The 20,748-nt window shown below is 39.3% G+C and overlaps 1 protein-coding gene across 2 annotated transcripts; it reads right to left on the minus strand.

Moving 5' to 3' along the window:
* Positions 1–553: 553 nt before the first annotated feature.
* gon4lb (gon-4 like b) lies at positions 554–20,528 on the minus strand. 2 transcript variants are annotated; one of them, XM_051864383.1, is made up of 31 exons: positions 19,665–20,528; positions 16,218–16,438; positions 16,036–16,137; positions 15,661–15,902; positions 15,360–15,434; positions 15,216–15,266; positions 15,043–15,093; positions 14,859–14,957; positions 14,110–14,220; positions 13,819–13,995; positions 13,505–13,724; positions 12,665–12,766; positions 12,536–12,576; positions 12,350–12,462; positions 10,534–10,735; positions 10,225–10,311; positions 8,468–8,642; positions 8,210–8,360; positions 7,568–7,718; positions 7,241–7,357; positions 5,146–6,885; positions 4,608–4,899; positions 4,324–4,487; positions 4,017–4,214; positions 3,748–3,891; positions 3,157–3,468; positions 2,963–3,073; positions 2,639–2,813; positions 1,594–1,864; positions 1,396–1,498; positions 554–1,297 (listed from the first exon to the last, which is right to left on the minus strand). In XM_051864383.1, exons 1-31 carry the CDS (start codon positions 19,802–19,804, stop codon positions 1,184–1,186), a joined length of 6,252 nt encoding a protein of 2,083 aa, XP_051720343.1. In that variant the 5' UTR covers positions 19,805–20,528; the 3' UTR covers positions 554–1,183. The 2 variants fall into 2 exon arrangements, with proteins under 2 accessions (XP_051720343.1, XP_051720344.1); XM_051864384.1 differs by lacking the exon at positions 19,665–20,528 and adding an exon at positions 17,214–17,351.
* Between the last annotated feature and the right edge of the window lie 220 nt (positions 20,529–20,748).

Here is a 20,748-nt window from a genome sequence, read left to right on the forward strand (position 1 = left end):
ATATATCGTGCCTTTAACGGGTTTACAACACTCGGCATAAATATTCTGTCAGCTCAGGTTTAATCCAGAGTTTACCTGAAAGTGTGACAGAGCATCAGTTTGATTCACTTCTCGCGAGAGAGCAGCGCAATACATTTCTCTTCTGAAGATTAAGACGTCATTAACAAAACGTGTCGGTTTACTCACAGCTGATTGGTCCAGTTTTGGTCTGCGATCTTTAACCCAGAATAAACCCCCGGAGCAGGTTATCCGTGTAGTTTAAGTTACCATGGCGATGAAATACGCTTAAAACCAATCGACCTTCTTGAGCCCGAAAACCGGCTTCAGAAGTAACTGTATTTTTCAAGCGAAAAGTAATTAAAGTAATTAATTACTTCTTTATGAGTTACACCCAATATTGTACTATATAATACACACACACAGAAACAGACATGATAGACCCATAACATAGACTCGTAATAGATTTCAGAATATTTTAAATAAAAAAAATTAAAGTGCAATGGTTATATTTATATATATATTTGTGTGTAATAATTCAGTCTCCCACAAAACCTGGTATAAATAGTCATTTTATTATTCGTCTATCAAGACAACTTTGTGCATCATTCTCAAAACTTACATCTGAAGCAAAATAAAAACAAAACCGCCAATATAAAAATACTGTACACGCCCCTCATATGTTCATATATTCACAGAATATACAGTCAATCTGTGTATACAGTCAAAAACAACCTTGGTGAGAATCTGCTGGTTAGTGCTTTACAATGAAATTTTCTTTCCTGCATCTTCTGACCTATCAATGTTTCATTTTGTGCTCAGGAAGGGCCATAAAATTTGCCCACCAACAGTAATACAATAATCAGGCGATATCAGAACCTGAGCTGTTTTTGTGCTACAAATCTACAATAATAACTTGCATGTGTGTGTTGGTTTTGTTTGTGTCTGACGCATGTGTCTTATAACATCTTCATATTTAATGGATTTATACTTCATATGTTACAGAGAGACCTTCAGACCCTTTGTCACCATGCTTAAATTATGTTTTTGGCTGGTGTTAGTGCAAGACATGGGGTTTATGTGCATGACTAGTCTCCAACTAGAAGAAGTGCATCTGTGTTTTATTGCACAAAGACAACAGTTCATATGGATGGAGAAAAGTCTGATCCTTCCATGACTTCTGGGCTCAGTCCTGCTCCTCATCAGTGGCAGACTGCTGATCAGCAGCCTCATCCTCTGAGCTGGCATGACAAGCTGATGTATGGAAGAGACGCATCAGGTCCCGAAATCTCCTTGAAACCTGCAGAGATATTGATGTTGAAAAAGGCACAGGAAGGAATGGTAAAATTGCTTTTCCTCAAAGATCAGTGCAGATCTATAACTTTATATTTCTGGTACCTCACTGGCTGTTTTGTTTCCAAGCTGCTCTGCCACAGACTGAAAGGTGCTCTGATGGGCTCCTTGCTGCTGACAGGCAGTAAGGATCACTCGATCAGCCTCTCTATGAACCAGATGATAAGACAGCCATGTAAAACACAAGCACCAATAAATGATGCTCAAAAACAGATCATGATCTGTGGCTGTGGCTGTGCTCACCTGGTCCAGAGAATGACCCTCTCTCCACTGGGAGTGAGAGAGATGTTTTTGGCACACACAGGTGTGTCTAAGGCTGGGCTCAGTGTGCTCTGCTGAGTGGCATCTCTCTCTCCTAATTCAACTGAATCATCTTCATCCCTACTGTGCTTCTGTGGAGACGTATCATGTTTATCCTCTTCGTTTTTCTCGTTTTCTTCATTCTGTATTTTTTGCTCCTCTGATATGGGGGAAGGGGGTCTCTCTCCTCCCTCCCACACAGGCCCGTCACCTTCTGCAGGAGCGAGCAGGTACAGAATATTTTTTAAACTGTTTCAGAGCTGTTTGTAGTTTCAGTTGAACTGTCAGTACAAATTAGATTCAGTAACTTAAATGACAGATTTTAGGGTAGTCACAAAACCAATACCAACAAATATGTGAATGAACAGTCCTGCATTTTAGAAAATATTAATGTAAATATTAGCAAATATGAAGTATATAAGAAGTCTCTTATGCTCCAAGGCTGCATTTATTTGATCAAAAGTACAATAACATTGTGAAATATTACAATTTTAATACATTTCTGTGAAAGCTGAATTTTCAGCATAATTACTCCAGTCTTCAGTGTAACATGTTCCTTCAGAAATCATTCTAATATGCTGATTTGCTGCTCAAGAAACATTTCTTATCAATTTTGAAAACAGTTGTGTTGCCTATTTTTGTGGAAACCACAATTCTTTTATGAATAGAAAGATTTATTTAAAATAGAAATGCTTTTGTAACAATATAAATGTCTTTACTGTCCCTTTTGATCAATTTAATGCATACTTGCTTAATAAAAGCATTAATTTCTTACTGACCACAAAATTTTGAACAGTAGTGTAAATAAGTAATAATTCAAGTAAATGTAGTAATAAACAACAACAAATTTCTTTAGATTCTTTAGAAACAACGATTCTTTAGATTTTATTTTCCAGAATCTATCTTTAGAGGCTAAGTAAGAATACCTGTAAGATGGTGATTTTAATAATTAAAAACCAGCATAAATTAACTAAAAAACAAGCATTACCACAATGTGGACTGTTTGCTCCACTGCCAGTCTCATCTTTAACCTCTTTCTCTGCCTCTCCATCCTCCTCTTGTCCTCTTTCCTCTTCCTTTTCTTCCCCTCCCCTTTCAGATTGTGCATCAGCAGACGGAAAAGCAGAATCACGACTTTTCAGCACCTTAGAGCCATTAGTGGCCTGTTGACCCATAAAAACAAATGAGTCCTTCTCAATGCATGAAAATTAAATATGAGAAAAGTGGTCTCCATCAAAACGTCTCCTTAAAAATAAGGGTGGCAATTACACATATTTCAAGATGTTACAGCAAAGACAAACAAAGCGAGCACCTTGTTGCTATGACAGCGCAAGCATCCTTTCCTCTTATGCCTGCGATGTTTGGCATCATGGCTGGAGTCATGACAGGGACAGGAGCAATCTTTCTCAGGCCAATCACAGTCCTGAACAAAAGCACAAGATTAACAACTAAACAAGAATGGGAAAAACAACCGTGAATTCACTGAGATGAACAACATGAAGACACCTTGTAGTTGCCATGCGTGTGCATTTCTTTCCTCCTTTTACTCCTGCTGCTGACCTGTCGAACCTTGTGCGATTCTTCATCCTCCTCTAGATCAGGGAGTGTGACCTCTTCAAACCCTCCCCATACACCTCCTCTAGAGCTCACACTCATCCCTGCTTCTCCATCTGTCCCAGTGCCTGTGTCCTCCAGCCAAACAGCCTCTTCAAACTGGCCAGGACGTGCAGGAGGTGGACGCATCTCGTCAAAAAACATCCAGAATTCTCCCTGTAGGTGCGTGTGGCCCTTAAGAAGGGTGGCCATCTGTGCTTTGAGCTGAGTTACAAAAGCAGAAATAAAGGGATTTTAGAGGACAAGTCTGGACAATAAACAGTCTAAGCCAGTGGTTCCCAAACTTTTTCTGCCAGGACCCCCTTTTGTAGAAAAAAATCCAATAGGATTTCAAATACTTAATTCACTTTGAAACAATTTAATGCATCCTTGCTGAATAATTTCTTTAAAAAAAAAAAAAAAAAATTAAAAAAAGAAAAGAAAAAAAATCTTACTGACTGCAGAAAAACCTTTTAATTTATTGATCAATCCATCTATCCATACCTCTTCAACTCCAGCAGGACTGAGAGGACTTCCACTCTGCAGCGCTCTCACTATCTTCTGGTAATGTGATGGATTCTCCCCAAAACTGATCTCCAACTGACGCAGGAACCGACGACTCCTCTCAAAGGCCTGCTGCTCCTCAAACTGGGAATGGAAGGTTGGGAGATACAGAAAGTTTTGTTTTCTTTTTTTAAACACTGACATTTATCAAATGACTTATTTGCCTAAAAAGAAATCTCTTCTTTTTGTCTATAACATGATTTAAGTACCAGCCCACACTCCAGAGCTTGTTCTGGTAAAAGGAAAGCTGCAAAGTCCTTGAGGAGCTCAGGCCAATCTTTGAGCAGAAGTTTCAGCTGGGAAAACAGATCTATAACACTGCGGCTCTCTCCTGCCTGGTCAAACTCATAAAGAAGCCCTAAAAACTCCTCCACCTTACCAGGGATGTCTTGCAAGACTTCACGCACCTATAAAAGCACAAGTAATGGAAAGAAGATGACAGAGAGAGAAATTAGTGTTTCTCTACTCACTGATGTAAAGGAGATGCTAGTGTGTCAAAGATACAATTGTTCTGACCCTATTGAGGTAAGCCTGGGCAAAAGCCATGTCTTTGCTCTCTCTCATTGGATCATTGTCCAAAATGTGGTCATCATACAGTAGTAGGAGCTTTGAGGCATCTTTACTGCCTCGTTCCTGACGTCGACCACGCTTCAGACTACGAGGGGGTGGGCGACCGCGGCCTGCAAAAGTAAAACTTTATTCACTGAAACATTTCATATTGGAAAACCAACAAGGGAAGTAGGCTCATTTCAACTTGACATCACTAAAAACAACATAATCAGGTGTTTTATTGTGCTGACCTCTTCCACGACCTCCTCCTCTCCCACTGATCTGTGGGGGATCGTCGCCCAGTGGCGCATCTCCCTCAGGAAGCTTTCCGCCTTCTCCCTCCCCTGCTTCCATCTCATCACCCTTTATCGCCCCATCATCCTCATCCTCTGAGTTCTCCTCCTGCGAATTCTGGGAAGCTGGGGAGTTTTGAGAGTTTGGGGAGGTGGGGGATGTTGGGGACGTGGGCGAATTGTCCTCCTCCGAGTCTCCCTCTCTGCACAACCTCTCGGATGCCAACCAAGTCAACTTTTCCATGGTCTCCTACCGAGGTAACACAGATATAAAACTTTTAATAAAACTGGTTTTGTAAAAAGAAACAAAACTAATTTAAAGTTCTTAATAATATTAATACTTCATAATACACTTTTAGCATTAAAATCTAAAATCTATGCCATACCATTAAATAAAATATTAGAATTTTAATACCAATGTGTGTCCCTAATATTTTAAATATCTTAAAAAGATTCAACTGCAAATTTTTGATGTTTTCTGAAAATATAAACAAACCTGAAGTTCTGGAACAGACAGAACAGATTCCTCTGATGCCGATGACATCACTTCCTCCTCATCTTCATCCTGTGTGAGGTCATCAAAATCCTCCTCTTCCTCATCCCGCTCTCCATCCCCATCTTTTTCTCCATCTCCATCCTTCTCTTCTCTTCCTTTATCACCACTTCCACCCCCATCTCTTTTTCTGCCGCCTTCTCCATCTTTATCTTCATCACGCTCTCCATCTCCCCCACTCTCTCTTTCCTCACCCCGTCCAACATCCTCATTCCCACTGCTCTGCTTCTCTCCCCCACTGGACTGTTGTTCCTTCCCATCTCCAGTGCTGTGTTTGCGCACTCCCTGTGTTTCCTGTCTGCCAGAGCCCGACCGGACAAGAGGACACTCTTCAGTATCCGTCTCTACCCTCAAGGAGCCTTCAGCACCACCGTCCGTGCTTGCATCCATGCTGGTCAAACTGGAGCCGGGGCTGCAAGAGGACTCTGAAAGTGTCAGAAGAGGACTACCAAACAGAGCACCTGCCATTTCCTCTTCCCATCTGTCTCCAGCCATTTCCTCATCCTCTTCCTTTCTTTCTCCAGAATCCTCTCCTCTAATTTGCAACGGTGTGGATGGTGTTGTGTTTAAAGGCACCTCAGTCTTCTCTGTGGAGCCAGCTGGAATGTCAGAACAGGCAGTCTCCTGGGATAAACTTTTTGGTGCACCTTCAGCAGGAAGTGGAGCAGGTTGTTTCAGAATGTATGGGTCTTGGTGTAGAAGTAGGAACTGAGGCACTCCAGTAGGTGAAATGGTTTGAACCAGAACAAACTGAGAACTGTCTGCTGCTGCTGGTGCTGATGTCAGAGGAGAGAAGACGGTCCTTTGACCATTTTGAAAACTACTCGAGGTGTTTTCCATGGGCTGTGTACCAGGGACTAACTGTAAGATAAGATCCCGAGAGGGAGACGTGACAACTCTCTGTTTGGTGGAAGTCAGATGAGGAGCATTTTCATGGGCTTTGATAACGTTATCCAATGGAAAATTCTGTGTAACATTTAAGGATACTGGTTGATCCATTACAACAACAGGGTTGCTTACATTTCCCATTCTCCCAGAGGGCAGGGGCAATAGCCGGGGAAGCTGGGGGGCTGGTTTCAAAGGAGCAAGTTTTCTAGGCATGGTCCGTTTCTTGCGCTTCTCGGACATCTGCTGCATGCCACATGTCCTGACTGTCTCAGTACCAAGTAGAGGCATGTCACATGGGGTTATCTGAACTACAGTGGGGGGCAAGTTAGCAGAAAGATGTGCTGGATTACCAGCCCCCAATTCTGGAGTAACATACTGAAAATTAATAGGACAAGAAGTGCTCAGTGGGACAGTCCCATGTGCAGGAGTGATAGAGGGCTGGACCAACGGGAACACCCCATTTATAGGAGTGCTAGGTGCTTGGGCCAATAATATTACACCATGTGCTGGAAGTGGTGTGGAGACATTGGTCAATAAATTTCCTGCACCTGTGGAACATGGAGGGGCTTTCGCCAATGGTGTGAGAGTAGGACGGGCGAAACCGAACAGACGGCGGGATTTGGGCTGTGAAGGGTGACTTACACCTTTTGAAGGATGCAGACGCAGAGAAACACCTTTAGGGAGGAATTGTGGGTAGCGTGTTCCTTTTGGGAAGGACAGGGTAGGAGATTTGGTGGTGGAGGTCACCTGTAAACTGCTCTGACACACTGCCCTATGGATGTATGGTAAGCTTTTCTGTAAAGACAAATTTGAAACCATTAGGATTCCACTTGATATCAGATTGATACACTTTTTTTTTTTTTTTTTTTTTTTAATGTAGAATTTCTTTTAAATAGGTTTTAGTGAAAAAGTCTAGGGAAGTAGTTATCAACTAAGGTGAACTTCCAGGTGGTCCAGAATAAGAATTCATTTAAAATGAATTATTTTAATGCTTAAAAAACACACAAAAAAAATGTACAACTGTTGAATTTATTTTATTACAACAGAAGTACCAGGTAGATATCAGTTTAGATAGGAAGGCCTTTGAATATTGTCTCTGGGAAAAGAGGGGCCTTGGAGGTTGAGAACCACTGGTCTAGGGGCTTAATACCTTCAGCCAGTTTGGCATGATGTTCTGCTCTCTCTCCACAGGAGGGCGCTCCTCTCCAGGTACCACAGGTCTGCACATCACTGGCAAAGGAGGAACCACACCATTCTGGCAGTAAAACTAGGACATAAAACATTACATTGTCATGATAACATGTAACCCACATTAAACATGACTGAATATTACGATTTCAATTTTCAGCTTCAGAAAGTGTAGAAAATATAGACAAACTGACAGAGATTGGGGAAACTGGGGAGCAAATGTCCACCACCACAAATACCAGTGTATATGAAGATGGGCAGATAAACAGATAGATGATCTACAAATAACCTTAATTATGTTGTGTGGGCTTCTGAAAGATGCCATTTCCTTTACACGTGTACGCAGCTGCTCTTGACGCTTGGGCCGGATCAGGTAGCGGCTCATCAGGTGATATGGGAACTCCGTTTGAGCAAAGTGCTTTAACCCCAATACTATCAGACTATAGAGAGGTGGGAGCAGGGGAAGAAAGAGAGGCAGAGGGTAAACTGGGTGAAGTTATGGCTCACTGCTTCTTCAAGTGTTTGCTAGATGGTGTCAGTTGTGCAGACTGAATGAAGTGCTTGTTTTGATACATTGAACTGCATAAAGCCCATATTAACTTTTCTTCCTTCATGGACCAATTCCAGCATTATGAATTTCACATTTGCAGTCAAAAGGTGAAATCCAACTTCTCAAAGAAGGTACTTATTTCCACCTTAGATACAGACGTAAACTTGTATTAGTGTAGATACCCTGTAAAAATTCAAAAATTCTTTTCCACAACTTTTAGTAATTGCCCAATTTTCCCATGGCAAGGATGACATATGCATGTAAATTCCCCACTACATTCACAGACTGTTAATGACTAAATAAAAACATTTCTATAAAACATTAAAAGATTCACTCCCATGAATGAACCTAGATGTGGTAGACAGACAAAGCCATTTGTACCCGTCTTCTCCTTTGGTGTAATAACTTTTGCTCCATGGGCGATGCAGGACTGGATCCAGACTGCAGTGTGGTAGAAGCTCTGGGTACAGAAACACAGAGCGTGTGGCGAACAACCATGCAAGACCAGCAGGGAGAAATGGGTACGAATGAGCTACAGAAACAGAAAACATACTGCCATCAGATATATACACACACATCCGTGCATATGCTCTTCACTTGATTTATTGGATCATATAAATTCATTATGAGATGCCTGACCTGAGTGACGGCGAATGGGTTTGGGAGGAAGATACAGAGGAGACGGACATTGTTTTAACTCCTCCAGCAAGTTGAGGGAGGACTCCAAGTTACACACCCTAAACATGCTTCTAAAACTCGGATTAACCACTGACCTCCCCTCCTCTGCCCGCTCCGCAAATGACAGCAACTCTCCCTATCAACACAGCACAGGAAACAATTATCGTGACATTACAATGATACTGCAAACTGACCCTCTACAATATGTGACCCACTCGCATATGTGACCAAATTTCACGCTAGGCGACTAAAAAATGTGTTCAATTAGCCAATGCCTAGAAAATTTTACGATTTCACTCGCCTGTGATTGAGTTAGAGGTAAAACAATAAGTTTAGCGCAGAATCACCTAGTGAGCTTTACGCACCATCGCTTGGCTGAGAGCGCCCTCTGTCGCTTTCTCACACACATGCACTTAACGTATCTTAATAAACATAATCAGTCTATGTGTTAAGTGAACGTAAACAGTCGAGAAATAAAATGCATGTGTACAGTATCAGCATATTGGATCCGTGCATTATGTCTTTAAAGTGACAGCAGCCTAATATTCCCGCTGCTGTCTGTTTTTAATATTAATCAACTACATAAGACTCACTGCAAAAAAAAAAAAAAAAAAAAAAAAAAAAAAAAATCACTCACTGCTCTTAACTGAACAACTTTTGTAACTTTAATAAGGATTCATCCATAATTAATTTAAACAGTGAAGACCATGCAGTGTTTTTTTTACATTTGATTATTTTATTCGATTTCTGCACCTAATCTGTTTAACTACTGTTAGATCTACCTGAAAAGCACTGTTTTTTCATTTGAATCATTTTTCTATTGTTAATTTATGCTATTGCTTGTAGTTTGATTTATTCATTCATATTTTATTGCAGACTGTTTACTTGTATTTAATCATGTTTGAAATGTATATTTTATATTTATAAAGATTTTTTTTTTTTTTTTTTTTCATTTTTCATTGTTCTAGCATTCCATGATCTCCAAAAAGTCTGGCGAGTAAAATAAAAAAAATGTACTAGCCAATGGCGACTTGAGCTTCTATGTGTCCGTAGAGAGTTGCAAACAGTCAATTTTTGAAAAAGTGCTCAAATTTGCAGACTCAAATTTATTTGATTTTGAGATATACAAAAATAAAATTTGACATTCTGAACAACATTTATGCATAAAGCTATATTTATAATTAACCTTTTTTGGTTTCCCTAAATCTGTGGCTTCTAAAGTCATACGTTAAAAAAAGTGTTAAATATTCTGCTTCATATCACATTGTCTTTAATTTTTGTAAGTAAAACGAATTAAAATCTTGGAAATAATAATCTTTTTTAAACAAGATGAGGAGAAAATGACATTTATGGATAAGGGAAGGGAAAAATGAAGAAATGAATTTTTATTTACAAAGGGAAGCAAGCGGGAAAGAGGGGAATAAAAGAAAATGCATTTGTACTTGTAATTGTACTGGTGTTCTTGTCATTTTACTGAATGTTCCTAAAAAAAAAAAAAGAATCTGCCAAGCAACAAAAGCAGCTGAGAATTATTTCTTCATGTTAAGACTGAAAAAAAGAATAAAACATAAATTGAACAATCTATGTTCAATCACACAGAAGAGGCAACAGGCTGTTCAACCAGGCAGAGCACCTAAAGCATGTTCAGTCTTTTCTTGAGCCTTAAAGTTTCTAAAAAACAAGACACTGATGTGTTGTTTAATCCCCAATTTTCTTACCAGGAAAAGTTTAGTGGTTTGAGCTTCACTCTGTAGTGCCCCCACTGGGTTGCACAGCATATTGACCTGTGTCAGTAACTGGACATGCTGCAAGAAAAAAAAAGAAACAAAAAAAAAAAACATTAAATCTTAAAATCAAATCAGCATAACACAAGAGCTTTGAAAATATGTTTTTCAATATTTTTCACATTCATCAAACAAGGATCAACAGCTCTTTGGTAAAAAATTAGATCCTTGTGAAAAGGTAACCCTTTAAGAGTAAATTAAGAGTGTTCAGTGTGTAGGGTGGCGTTTAAAATGGCCTCGTACTTGCTGTATTTGCTGCTGCAGCTGTATTCTCTGAGGAGAGGTGACCATCAGAGGACAGCTTTGCTGCACAAGAACCACGCCGGGCCCAGGTGCATGCTGGGTGGTCCGAACCTGGTTCTCCCGTCGCTGCTGCAAAGCATCCAGCTGCTCTCTAACTGTCCGCCTGCATGCTGTCAACATGTGAGCCAGTGGCTCCTCAAACCTGATGACAGACAAACAGAAACATACTGAATCTGAAGAAAGTGAGGGATGTGTACTAGAAGAACTAATAATTATTTCAAAGCAAATATGACATATTGATGAGACAAAATTTGAATTGTTCTGAAATAGTATTCTAGTGACACATGATATATCAGTACCTTATAATTTAGTGGCATATATTAAAGATTTTTTAATTGGCCGTATCAGCCATTATTGGATATTGAATTGTATATGCTAATTTCCTCAATTTATCCATTTAGAAAACCTCTGTAGTCATTGAATACTAACTTATCAAATCTCAAAATGAATAGCCATTTTCTATGCATTATCATGTTGTGATGCCTAAATTCACTTTTAACATTTAATACAATTTATTTTAGTTTTTAGTATAATATTTTTTTTAATTTATTTAGACAAAACAACAATTTTAATATAAGCTATTTATTGCTTATCTGCCATATAATGACAATTATCAGCTTAGTCATCCAGAGTTAAAATAAAATAATAAAAACAAAGTCTGAATATTTTCCTTTGCAAAAAATGCTGACGCATATGTTACTCGGATCTAGTGACCTAATGTTTTATAAAATCATTGTTAAGTCACGGTCATCAAATTTGACTAGCTAATTAAGCAGACCAAGTCTCTTATACTCTATAAGAGTATAAGAGACTTAGTCTGCTTAATAGTAAATGACCATTACAGGCACAGGTCCTTGGCATTTACACACACACATTCAGTGTGGAAGAGACAGCACAGACGTCAATGTACCTCGTTAACATTTAAAAAACCACATCTCTGTCTGTACCCAGAACACAGTGACGCACAGAAGTCACATTCACACAGTACAAGCTGTAATGACCCCCTTCACCAGGTAAATAATAAGCTGTAACACTGTGACATGTCCATCTTGACAGTTTTGTGCTGATTGACACTGTACTATTTCCGTAACAACGTTAATTACACGTATCCTTAAAGATCATAGAGGTGACAAGCCTGATGTGACAGGTTTTAAATAAGGGCTCAGACAGGGACTGTTGATGACTGTTATAACATCAGCAAAAAGGCCATATGTTTTAATGGAAGCCCTTTGAGTAGGTGTCAGAGGTTTGTTTGTGTGTGTGCGCGTACGTGCATGTAGCGGTTATCTGTTCCAGTAAATGAGCTCTATTTAAAGCCTCTGTGCCTGGATTCTGCACGTAGCACAGGCATACAGTGAAATCTTTTCAGCATGTTCGCAGTGACGTATAGACCTGCACCTGTACAGAACTCAGCAGTGGGGGATGCGATTTGTGTGCATGTGTTCAGTCTATACTGAATGTGTACATGTAGCTCCGCAGTGTCCATTCTATGTCCTGGGTCTACAGCAAAACAGTCGGACACATTAGATCATTTCTCTACCTCCCTACCCAAACAGATACAGCATTTCTTGGCTGCTCTGTCCCAAAGGGAGGACTCATCTTGAGGGTGTTTTAAAATGTCTCCTTGCTTTGTATTGTTAGAAATACCATTTTATTTTATGGTAGAAATGAAAAAAGACATATACACACACATATATATTAAGCCTTGAACTAGGTGGTGTGTGTGTGTGTGTGTGTGTGTGTGTGTGTGTGTTACCTAATGGCTTGAGGAACATTGAATTGTGGAGTGTCATTGGCCTCCTCATCACGTTCCTCATCTTCTTCATGACCTTCCTCGTCTTGTTCATTGGCTGCCAACTCATCATGGAACTGAAGAAGAGGAGAGAAAATGAGTGAGGAATGACTGGCTTTATTTGTTCCTGTTAGTGTTAAGTCCTCTTACCGTCTCAAACAGCTCTTCCATGAGCTCATTGACTTCCTTCTCTGCAAGAGAGAGAGAGAAAATAATTACTAAAAGCAAACACTTTAAACGGAGGGGTTAATTAAATCTACAACTCGTATGAAAACCCACTTGTGATGCGAACAGCACGGTCATTTCGATAATCCTCTAAATCTGGCTCATCTAGATCATCTAAAAAGTTATATTCAGGGTCGTCATCTTCATCAGCCTCTTCTAAAATATAGAGAGAGAATCATCAGAAGAACTGTATTTTTCACTTGTAAGAATACACACATAGAGCAGTGATGCTGAAAAGGAATTGGGGAAAAGGTCAGGGGAAGAAAAACATGAGTGGAAAAAACAGAGGTAGGTACTTAATCGCTGAATCGCACACACATTAAACTAGTCTCACACACTGGAAGCCATTAAGACATTTAAGAAAAGTGCTTTGACAGCATCTGTCTGAGTGCAACGGGCATGACAGTGATTTGTTTAAAGGACATGATAACACTTGCTGGTTCACTGGTTCAGCCAAGGCCAGAAAACGAATGACAGATGTCAATAACAGCCCCAAATAATATCAACAGTTTCGGGTCACTTTTGATCAATTTAATGCATCCTTGCTGAATAAAACTCCCCTCTACCTACATAAAAAAAAAAAATTTACTGACCCCAAGCTTTTCAACATTAATGTAAATGTTTAATTTTTTGGATAATGTTTCAAATAGTTTAAAGAGTAGTGTTTGCTTCTTTCAGCTTGTGGTCTGCATGTTCATAAATACCTAACTCTGTACAAAAAAAAAAAGATCTAAATTATACCAATTATGGATATAAATATTACTACTAATAATACCAATAATAATTAATAATTTAATTAATCAAAATTAAAATGGAAGGGAAATATAATCATGCTGCAAACATAATTGAACAGACAAACGCAGGTCATGTCCATTACACACTACACCTGCTGACCTTCATTGTCCAGGTGAGAGGTCATGAGTCCCTGTAGCCATTGGGTCCATTCACGGTCCTCTGGTGTGGAGACGTTATCGTACATATCTGGTGTGATGTCTGGTGCACGGAGCTCTGCCTCCAGCTGATCCAGAGGAACGTCCCTCAGCGGACGTTTTGACCGAGTACGGCAGGCTACCAGACTGTCATTCGGCTCCCCTCCACCGCCAGTGCTCAGAGCCTTCAGCAGACAGACAGACACACTGAATTTAGAGAGAGAACCATATATAGTATGCAGAGGGATTTTTTTTTTGTGCGTGTATGTGATTCAGTACCTGGTAAGGCTCCATGCAGAGAGGACTGAGTTCAAGTTCTTTATCCACAGCATGGAGTTTCTCAATGAAGGGGTCAGGGGCCCTGAGGGATCGTGAGGGGCCACAGGACTGAGGAGGTGGGGCAGGGGGACCCATAGGCACTGCCTCAACTCTCAAGTGCCTGGAGAGCCTGGGCTTCTGTGATAGAGATAGAGGAGGACAAAGAGAGATAAAGAGACTTAAACCTTGAAAAAAGTGCAGAAAGAATGAAACATAAGTACGTATATGTGATCATAATATTGTGTAAAGTACCAATCTGGGGCTGTTGCTGGCATCATCACATTGGGAGGGCGTATGAGAGGAAGAACGTCTGCTGCCACGTGGTGAGGAGGCCGTGCTCTCCACGTCACTCTCCAAAAACGTCTGAGAAAAAATTTAAATATATGCTTTTATGAATCAGTCACAAGGCTGTTATTGAAGAATGGGGTAGTATTAAGTAGTAATAAATAAATGATATAAAAAACCACAGCTTGTGTATAAATGGCAGGGTTTTTCCTGCAATGATCTCATTCATCAAAATGAATTTTTGTCCCTCCAAAGATTATTTGATCATTTAATGAGATGACACCTGCTGTTCTGCAGTACCAGTACCCTCTGATAGCCAGCTGCTTTAAAACGCTCCAGTGAGCATCAAAGGTTTCTATTTACAATGCGTTTTTGCAGCCAATCACAGACATGTCGTTTGAGAACTTGAACACAATGGTCAATCAGATGCGTTTAAGTTGGTCAGAATCCACTCAACACCGCTCACAGCGTTGAAGTTTTTGTTCAGTGCAAGTTCTGCACACTCGCGATTCCTTTCATTCACTATGGGTAAACGTGTTTTCATCTTAGTTTATGTGCATATCTTCTCATCTTTTTATGCGCATTTGTAACATTATGTCTTTTTTTGTCTAAACACCAACATTTTGAACAGTAGTGTTTGTACAATAATTTTGAACCACAGTATTTGTATAATTTTTTTTTTTTTTTTTTAATAATGATGTGAGTGTTATATGCACCTCCTCAGTAGTTTCATCCTCCTCATCTTCATCAGGACAATACTCTTCATCAGAGGAGTCCTCCTCCTCTTGCAGGGGAATGTCCACAAACTGGGGTGGCTAAGGAAAGAGTCCAATTAGCAAGGAACATCAACCAAAAACAAAACAAAACTCTCACAGGTGATACATCACAGCCATTTGATACCTTAATCTCACTTGGCTTCTTTATTGGGGAGATGTTCCAATTGCCCATCCCCTAAAAAAAAAAAAAAAGAAAGAAAAAAAAAAAAAAAAAAAAAAATCAACAATTATTATAACACTTTCACATATAAGAGCTTAAAATGCTTAAAACTTCCTGATGAGAAAAAACACACTCACCACCCCTTTCTCAACAACTTCTTTGAGCTTAGAACGGGTCATTTTAGGCTCCTACATTAAACAGAAAATAAATATAATAATCAAATAAAATGTTCGTGTTCAATTAGACTTTCACTGTAAGAGTTAAATAATGGAGGAACTTACAAACATTGGCATATCTTGTGTATCTCTTATAGCAGCTTTCATCATGGCCACAACATGCTCATTGGTTATCACCTCCTGAGGTCAAACACACAAGAAAAATCAGTATATCAATAGTTTGTAATTTATTTTCAAATTACTACTGATTTGCATTTCCTTACAATGGTGTTATTTTCATGAAGATTCAGAAAATAAGCTCAGATCAGATAATGATTCAGTAATGTTAAAGCATTTGTTTAATATTTCAAGAACACATAAGCACAAAAACTCAAAAGAACTTGCATCTTGTTGAAATCAGACTCACATGGATGATGTTACGAACATTGACAGAGGAGAGCTTGAGTTTTTTAGATTTGAGCGTTAAATCTCTGTCTAGCTTCCTCAACTCTTCCTCACTCTCATCCTCTTCCCCAATCTCTCCTGAAGTCTTGTCCAACTCTCCATTCTTTTCAGGGATCTTTCCTTCCACCCAAGTCATTCCACTCTTCTTTACATTCACTCCATTTCGTTTCCTCAGCCACTCCTCTTCTTCGCACCTGTCCTCATCTAAGGATTGGCAAGGAATGAGAGTTCATTCAAATTTTTGGAAAACTCCTAAATCCAGTAGTGATGTTTGACTTGGCAAGTAACATAACTAAGTTAAGTGTGGATAATAGCAAGGCCAAATGTGTTGACTCACCCACAGTGATGACCAGACCCAGCTCTGCATCCACCTCTGACTGCAGGGGGGATGAAAGTGGAGTGGAGTCATGGACACTGTCACTGTCATCCTCACCATGGTCTGCACACACACAGAAAACAACCAAATATCAAGCTCTGCTATAAACTTCCCTCAAGGAATACTGCTTATTTCTGCATTACCTGCACTCAAGTTCTGCTCCTGGCAATTGGATTGAACTGGAGTCTGTATTGACTTTGTCTTAGTAGGGGTGGAGACCTTCCTTCTCCAGGAACTAGGAGACAGTTTGAGAGGGAAAGGAGATCTGCTGATAGATTCCCTCTTAGGTGCTTTGGCAGGATTCGGTTGTGGTTCTGGAGATGATGACTTACGTTTCCACCCCATGTTCAATCTGTCTCTGAGCCTGAAAACACAGGTTAAGACAAAGTGATGTCTTCTGTCTTCAAACTTCTGTCTTCCAACTAATCTTTAAAGCAACTATATATATATATATATATATATATATATATATATATATATATACATACATACATACATACATATAAATATATATATATACATATATATATATATATATATATATATATATATATATATATACATACATACATACATACATATAAATATATATATATACATACATACATATAAATATATATATATACATACATACATATAAATATATATATATACATACATACATATAAATATATATATATACATACATACATATAAATATATATATATATATATATATATATAAAATAACTGTCATATAGGGAAAACTATAATAGGATAACATTCTTTCCGGTTGTGTATCAACAACAAGTGAGTCGCTTACCTAGACAGCTCACTAGTATGAAACATAGACCAATAAATTATAATTACAGCAGTCTTTTGTTTACTTTCAGTAAAGGTTTTTCTGGTACACCAGGACAATGTACAAAGTAAAACATATGTGTGTTTTATTTATAATTCATTGTTAATCAAGTATAGAGAGATTGAGATCACAAACAGTAAATCTGTAGGATTGTACCTTCTACTGCTAGCTTATTTGCTAACTGAAGTTAGCATTGCGCTCCTAAACAAAACACGGCACTCGTAAATAGTTTATATTTGTGCCACGCAAGGATGATATTTGCTCTGTTCACATTTCATAACTTAAAAATCCCTCTTACCCACGAACAAGTATTTGCAGCCATCGGTAGCTTTATACACACTAGCCCGCCGCTTCACAACAAACGGCGGGTGTTGCGGTCATTTCCTTCCCTCACAAACAGAAGCGATGACAAACCGTTCCCACCAGTGTTGCCAACTGTTTTCAATTAAAAGTAGCTAAAACTGGTAGCTAAATGTCACTAGATGACATCATAATGGCAAATTCATTGACCTATATAAATATGAATATAGATCAGTGGGCAAAATAAGAATCTAGATAAGATTTGTCCAAGAACTTACTAGATTTGTCCCTAAACTTTTGAAAAAAGTCTCAAAAGGATTTGATTGCTTTGAATATTAATTATGAATTTTGACAAATGTTGTGAATTGCATACAGTGAAATGATTTTCAATGAAAAATGACGCAGAATAATGACTAAAATATTTAATTCAAATGAAAAAAACAAGTTCATTCTGATCTCATTCACGATCTCACACACTGCAGCCTTGCCATTACTAGTTAAGACGAGCAGTGACACCATGTGGTGAAATAATCACGTATGTTTACTAACCGCGGCTTTCTCAGATAAATTCTCTACACATCAATCATCAAAATATCTCTTCTCCTTTCTCTGAAAATGTCCGGATTTTGAAATTATCCCGCGGATGCTTATTTTAAGAGGCGTTTATTCAACTAGGTGTTAACATCACATTGAAAATATACATAACCGGAAGAATCGATGCACTGCTTCGACGAGCACTTCCGGTAATCAATTTGACCCTTCGCAAAAGACCTGCCCCCCTTAGTTACTGTTGCTTTGTCCGTCAAGCCATGGCGCTGTCACGCCATATAGAGTGAAAAATATGTCGCGGAGCAAAGAGGACACTGACAACACGTCGACAGACAAGACAGAGCAGGTTACTTATGATATTAAACAAAGTCCCAGTTTTTTTTAAGAAATTCGAACGATAAAAACCGTTTTGTAGCTCTTTAATGTGTTGTGACAAATTGCTGTAGCGCCTCCGCTCAAGCGGCTCGTGAACCGATCATCTCTTTCTACTAGTTAATTTATAGCATCAAATAAACATGAATGAACATGAGAAACGCGGGAAGGGGGAGGGAGGGGGGTGTTGTTTCTCCCTCGGCCGATATCGCGTTCCGGGGGGCAGAAATGGGAACGCGGGGGCACCACACTGCGACCGCAAAGGGCACTTTCACTTTCGCGATCAAAGGGGCTCAAGCCCCTTTGTGCTGCGTGTTTTAAAGAGAAGTGCGCACATTTGCTCACGCAATCAGCTGGAGATCTGGTGATCAAGATAAAAACGCCAGGGTTTATCTCTTGCAAGTGAAGAAATGAGTACAAAAGTATTGTAATTTCCCTATACTGTATTGTAAAGTAACTACTTATAAAATTTTCATTTATTTTACAGTGCATTTGTTACAATATATGGATATTACTGTCATTAATTATAAAGGCCTAAATCATATATAACAACTTTATATCACAACTAAAAAGATGTTTGAGCCCTCTTTATGTCCAGGTACAAGTCAATGCTGTTTCTTTGTTCAATTTGCACACTGTACATGGGCTTAAGCTCTCAGTTTTGAACTCTAAAAGTGCACCAGATTGATGCATTTAACCTTAAAATGTAGCCTACAAAACTTTCTTCATGCCCCCGGACCCCCCTAGAGGAGGTGGTACACCCAACAAGTTTTGCAAATTCTAGTACAATGTACATTTTATGAACATTACTCCAGCATAGCCTACTACTACAAAGTTCCTTTCATGACAGTAAAGCTGTTAACGTAAAATTAAATTGTAATTGGACAAAATAGATTTGGGCTAAGCCCCGAATGTTTACAATGTCTGGCTCCGCCTGTAGCCTATATTTACCTTCAGTTGCCACTTGAGTTTTTCGTTTTTGTTCTGCACTGGAGCAGAGCAAGACTTCATCTAGACTTTCATAAGCTGTTAAAAGTTTTAGAAAAGTTGCAGAGAAAATGGCATCAGCAACCAGAAAGGTCAGATAGAAAATTGTTTGGCTCAACGGAAAACATTCTTTACAGACATTTACCCTGAAAGTTATGCCATATGTGAACAATGGGCAGAAATCAGCCAGCTCGTGATTTTGCCCCTAAGCGAGAAAAATCGTGGCAATCAAGCGCTCGGGAGATTCAACCGGCAGCAACGAGGCAGGTGCCTCTAAGGAATATGGTGGTGACACCTGCCAGTGTACCGGAGTTCACCATCCCCTCACTGTGCCCGGCTAGACTCCAGGGATGCGGCAGTGAGAAAGCTGGAGTCGGGCACGGACGGCGGCACACTATTCCCCGGTCCACGCGCACATCATCATTAGTCCGAGCACTCGCGCGCTGCTGCCCGTTCTCAGAGGAGCACGACCTGATCATCATGGATGATCTCCAGACTTACGTTCTTTCAGACCCGACCACCAGAGCGGCAATGTCCTTACCTCACCTCAGCAAAATCACCACTCCGTATGGCTTTCTGACACTTGCTGAAAGTCCGTGCGTGCGCAGAAGAGAATCGTTGTTTTTCGAGGAAAACGAATTTCAGGAATGTCCCAACGATGCAGAAAATGCACATGGTCATAGGAAAACAAAGAATCAACGTTATTATTCTTTCTCACAAGTTAGAGACGTGGAAACTGAGCTCGCGCGGACCGCTGGTGATGCAGCTCCTCTGAAGCTGCATGATTCATGTGACTGTTCAAAACTAGAGAGACCTGCTCATCACGTCAGCTATGGATTTTTACGAAAAGGATGGATCAAATGTTTACCTAAGTTTCCCTGGTCTCGGTGAAGTAATTTCCTAAAGAAACTGGACATAGGCTAAATAACAATCACATCTGTGTAGGCCCTATCTCAGACGCAGAACCTCAAAGGTCACAGATTGGACATCCTACACATCATGGTGTGATTATGACTTTGTATAAATCTACTTGTAGCATTTTCCAATAAAGCAAATGTAAAAACTGTAAAAGAAACATTGTGGTTAATAAAAAAACAAAACCGTTCACTTAAAAAATAAAATTCTAAAAACTTTTTTGTAGCGATATCAGAGAACAACCATTTTTGTGCCATATAATAACCTCTCAGTGAATTTTTTTTTCTTCTTGTGAAGTGTGAAGAACATTTTAATAATCTTAAGAACCTTTTGCATTTGAAAGATTCCATGGATGCTAAAGGCTCTTCATGGATGTCAATAACGAAACTTTATTTTTAAGAGTGTTGGTCGCCTGGTCTTATTTATAGTATGAAAATAAATGTTGCCCAATATGCTGATGAATGACCAATACACTGCAATTATATTCAAATACATAATAGCCTATATTGACGTAGGCCTATGTATTCAATATAACACACAACTCATTATGTACACTATTAAGGACTAAATTGTTCCCTTTCTTGTATCATAGGATTTTAGTTGAGTGCAAAGTGGTGTGAAATGAGTAATTAAAAATAATGCTAATGTTTTTTCCTTTTCTATGTCTCCACATGAGTTTCTATATGTGCTAAAATAAACACTTAATTGCT

The sequence above is a fragment of the Ctenopharyngodon idella genome, chromosome 16, assembly GCF_019924925.1.
Source record: "Ctenopharyngodon idella isolate HZGC_01 chromosome 16, HZGC01, whole genome shotgun sequence".
NCBI lineage: Eukaryota > Metazoa > Chordata > Actinopteri > Cypriniformes > Xenocyprididae > Ctenopharyngodon > Ctenopharyngodon idella.

What these genes read in the sequence shown, in the direction of transcription:
- gon4lb (XM_051864383.1), bottom strand. Translation starts at nt 19,804, where the DNA reads ATGACCATGTGCATTTTCTGCATCGTTGGGACATTCCTGAAATTCGTT. An exon ending in ACCCATTCGCCGTCACTCAG is followed by an intron (nt 8,361 to 8,467) that starts GTCAGGCATCTC and finishes CTGTTTCTGTAG; the next exon opens with CTCATTCGTACCCATTTCTC. An exon ending in TGCGCTGTCATAGCAACAAG is followed by an intron (nt 2,814 to 2,962) that starts GTGCTCGCTTTG and finishes ATGGGTCAACAG; the next exon opens with GCCACTAATGGCTCTAAGGT.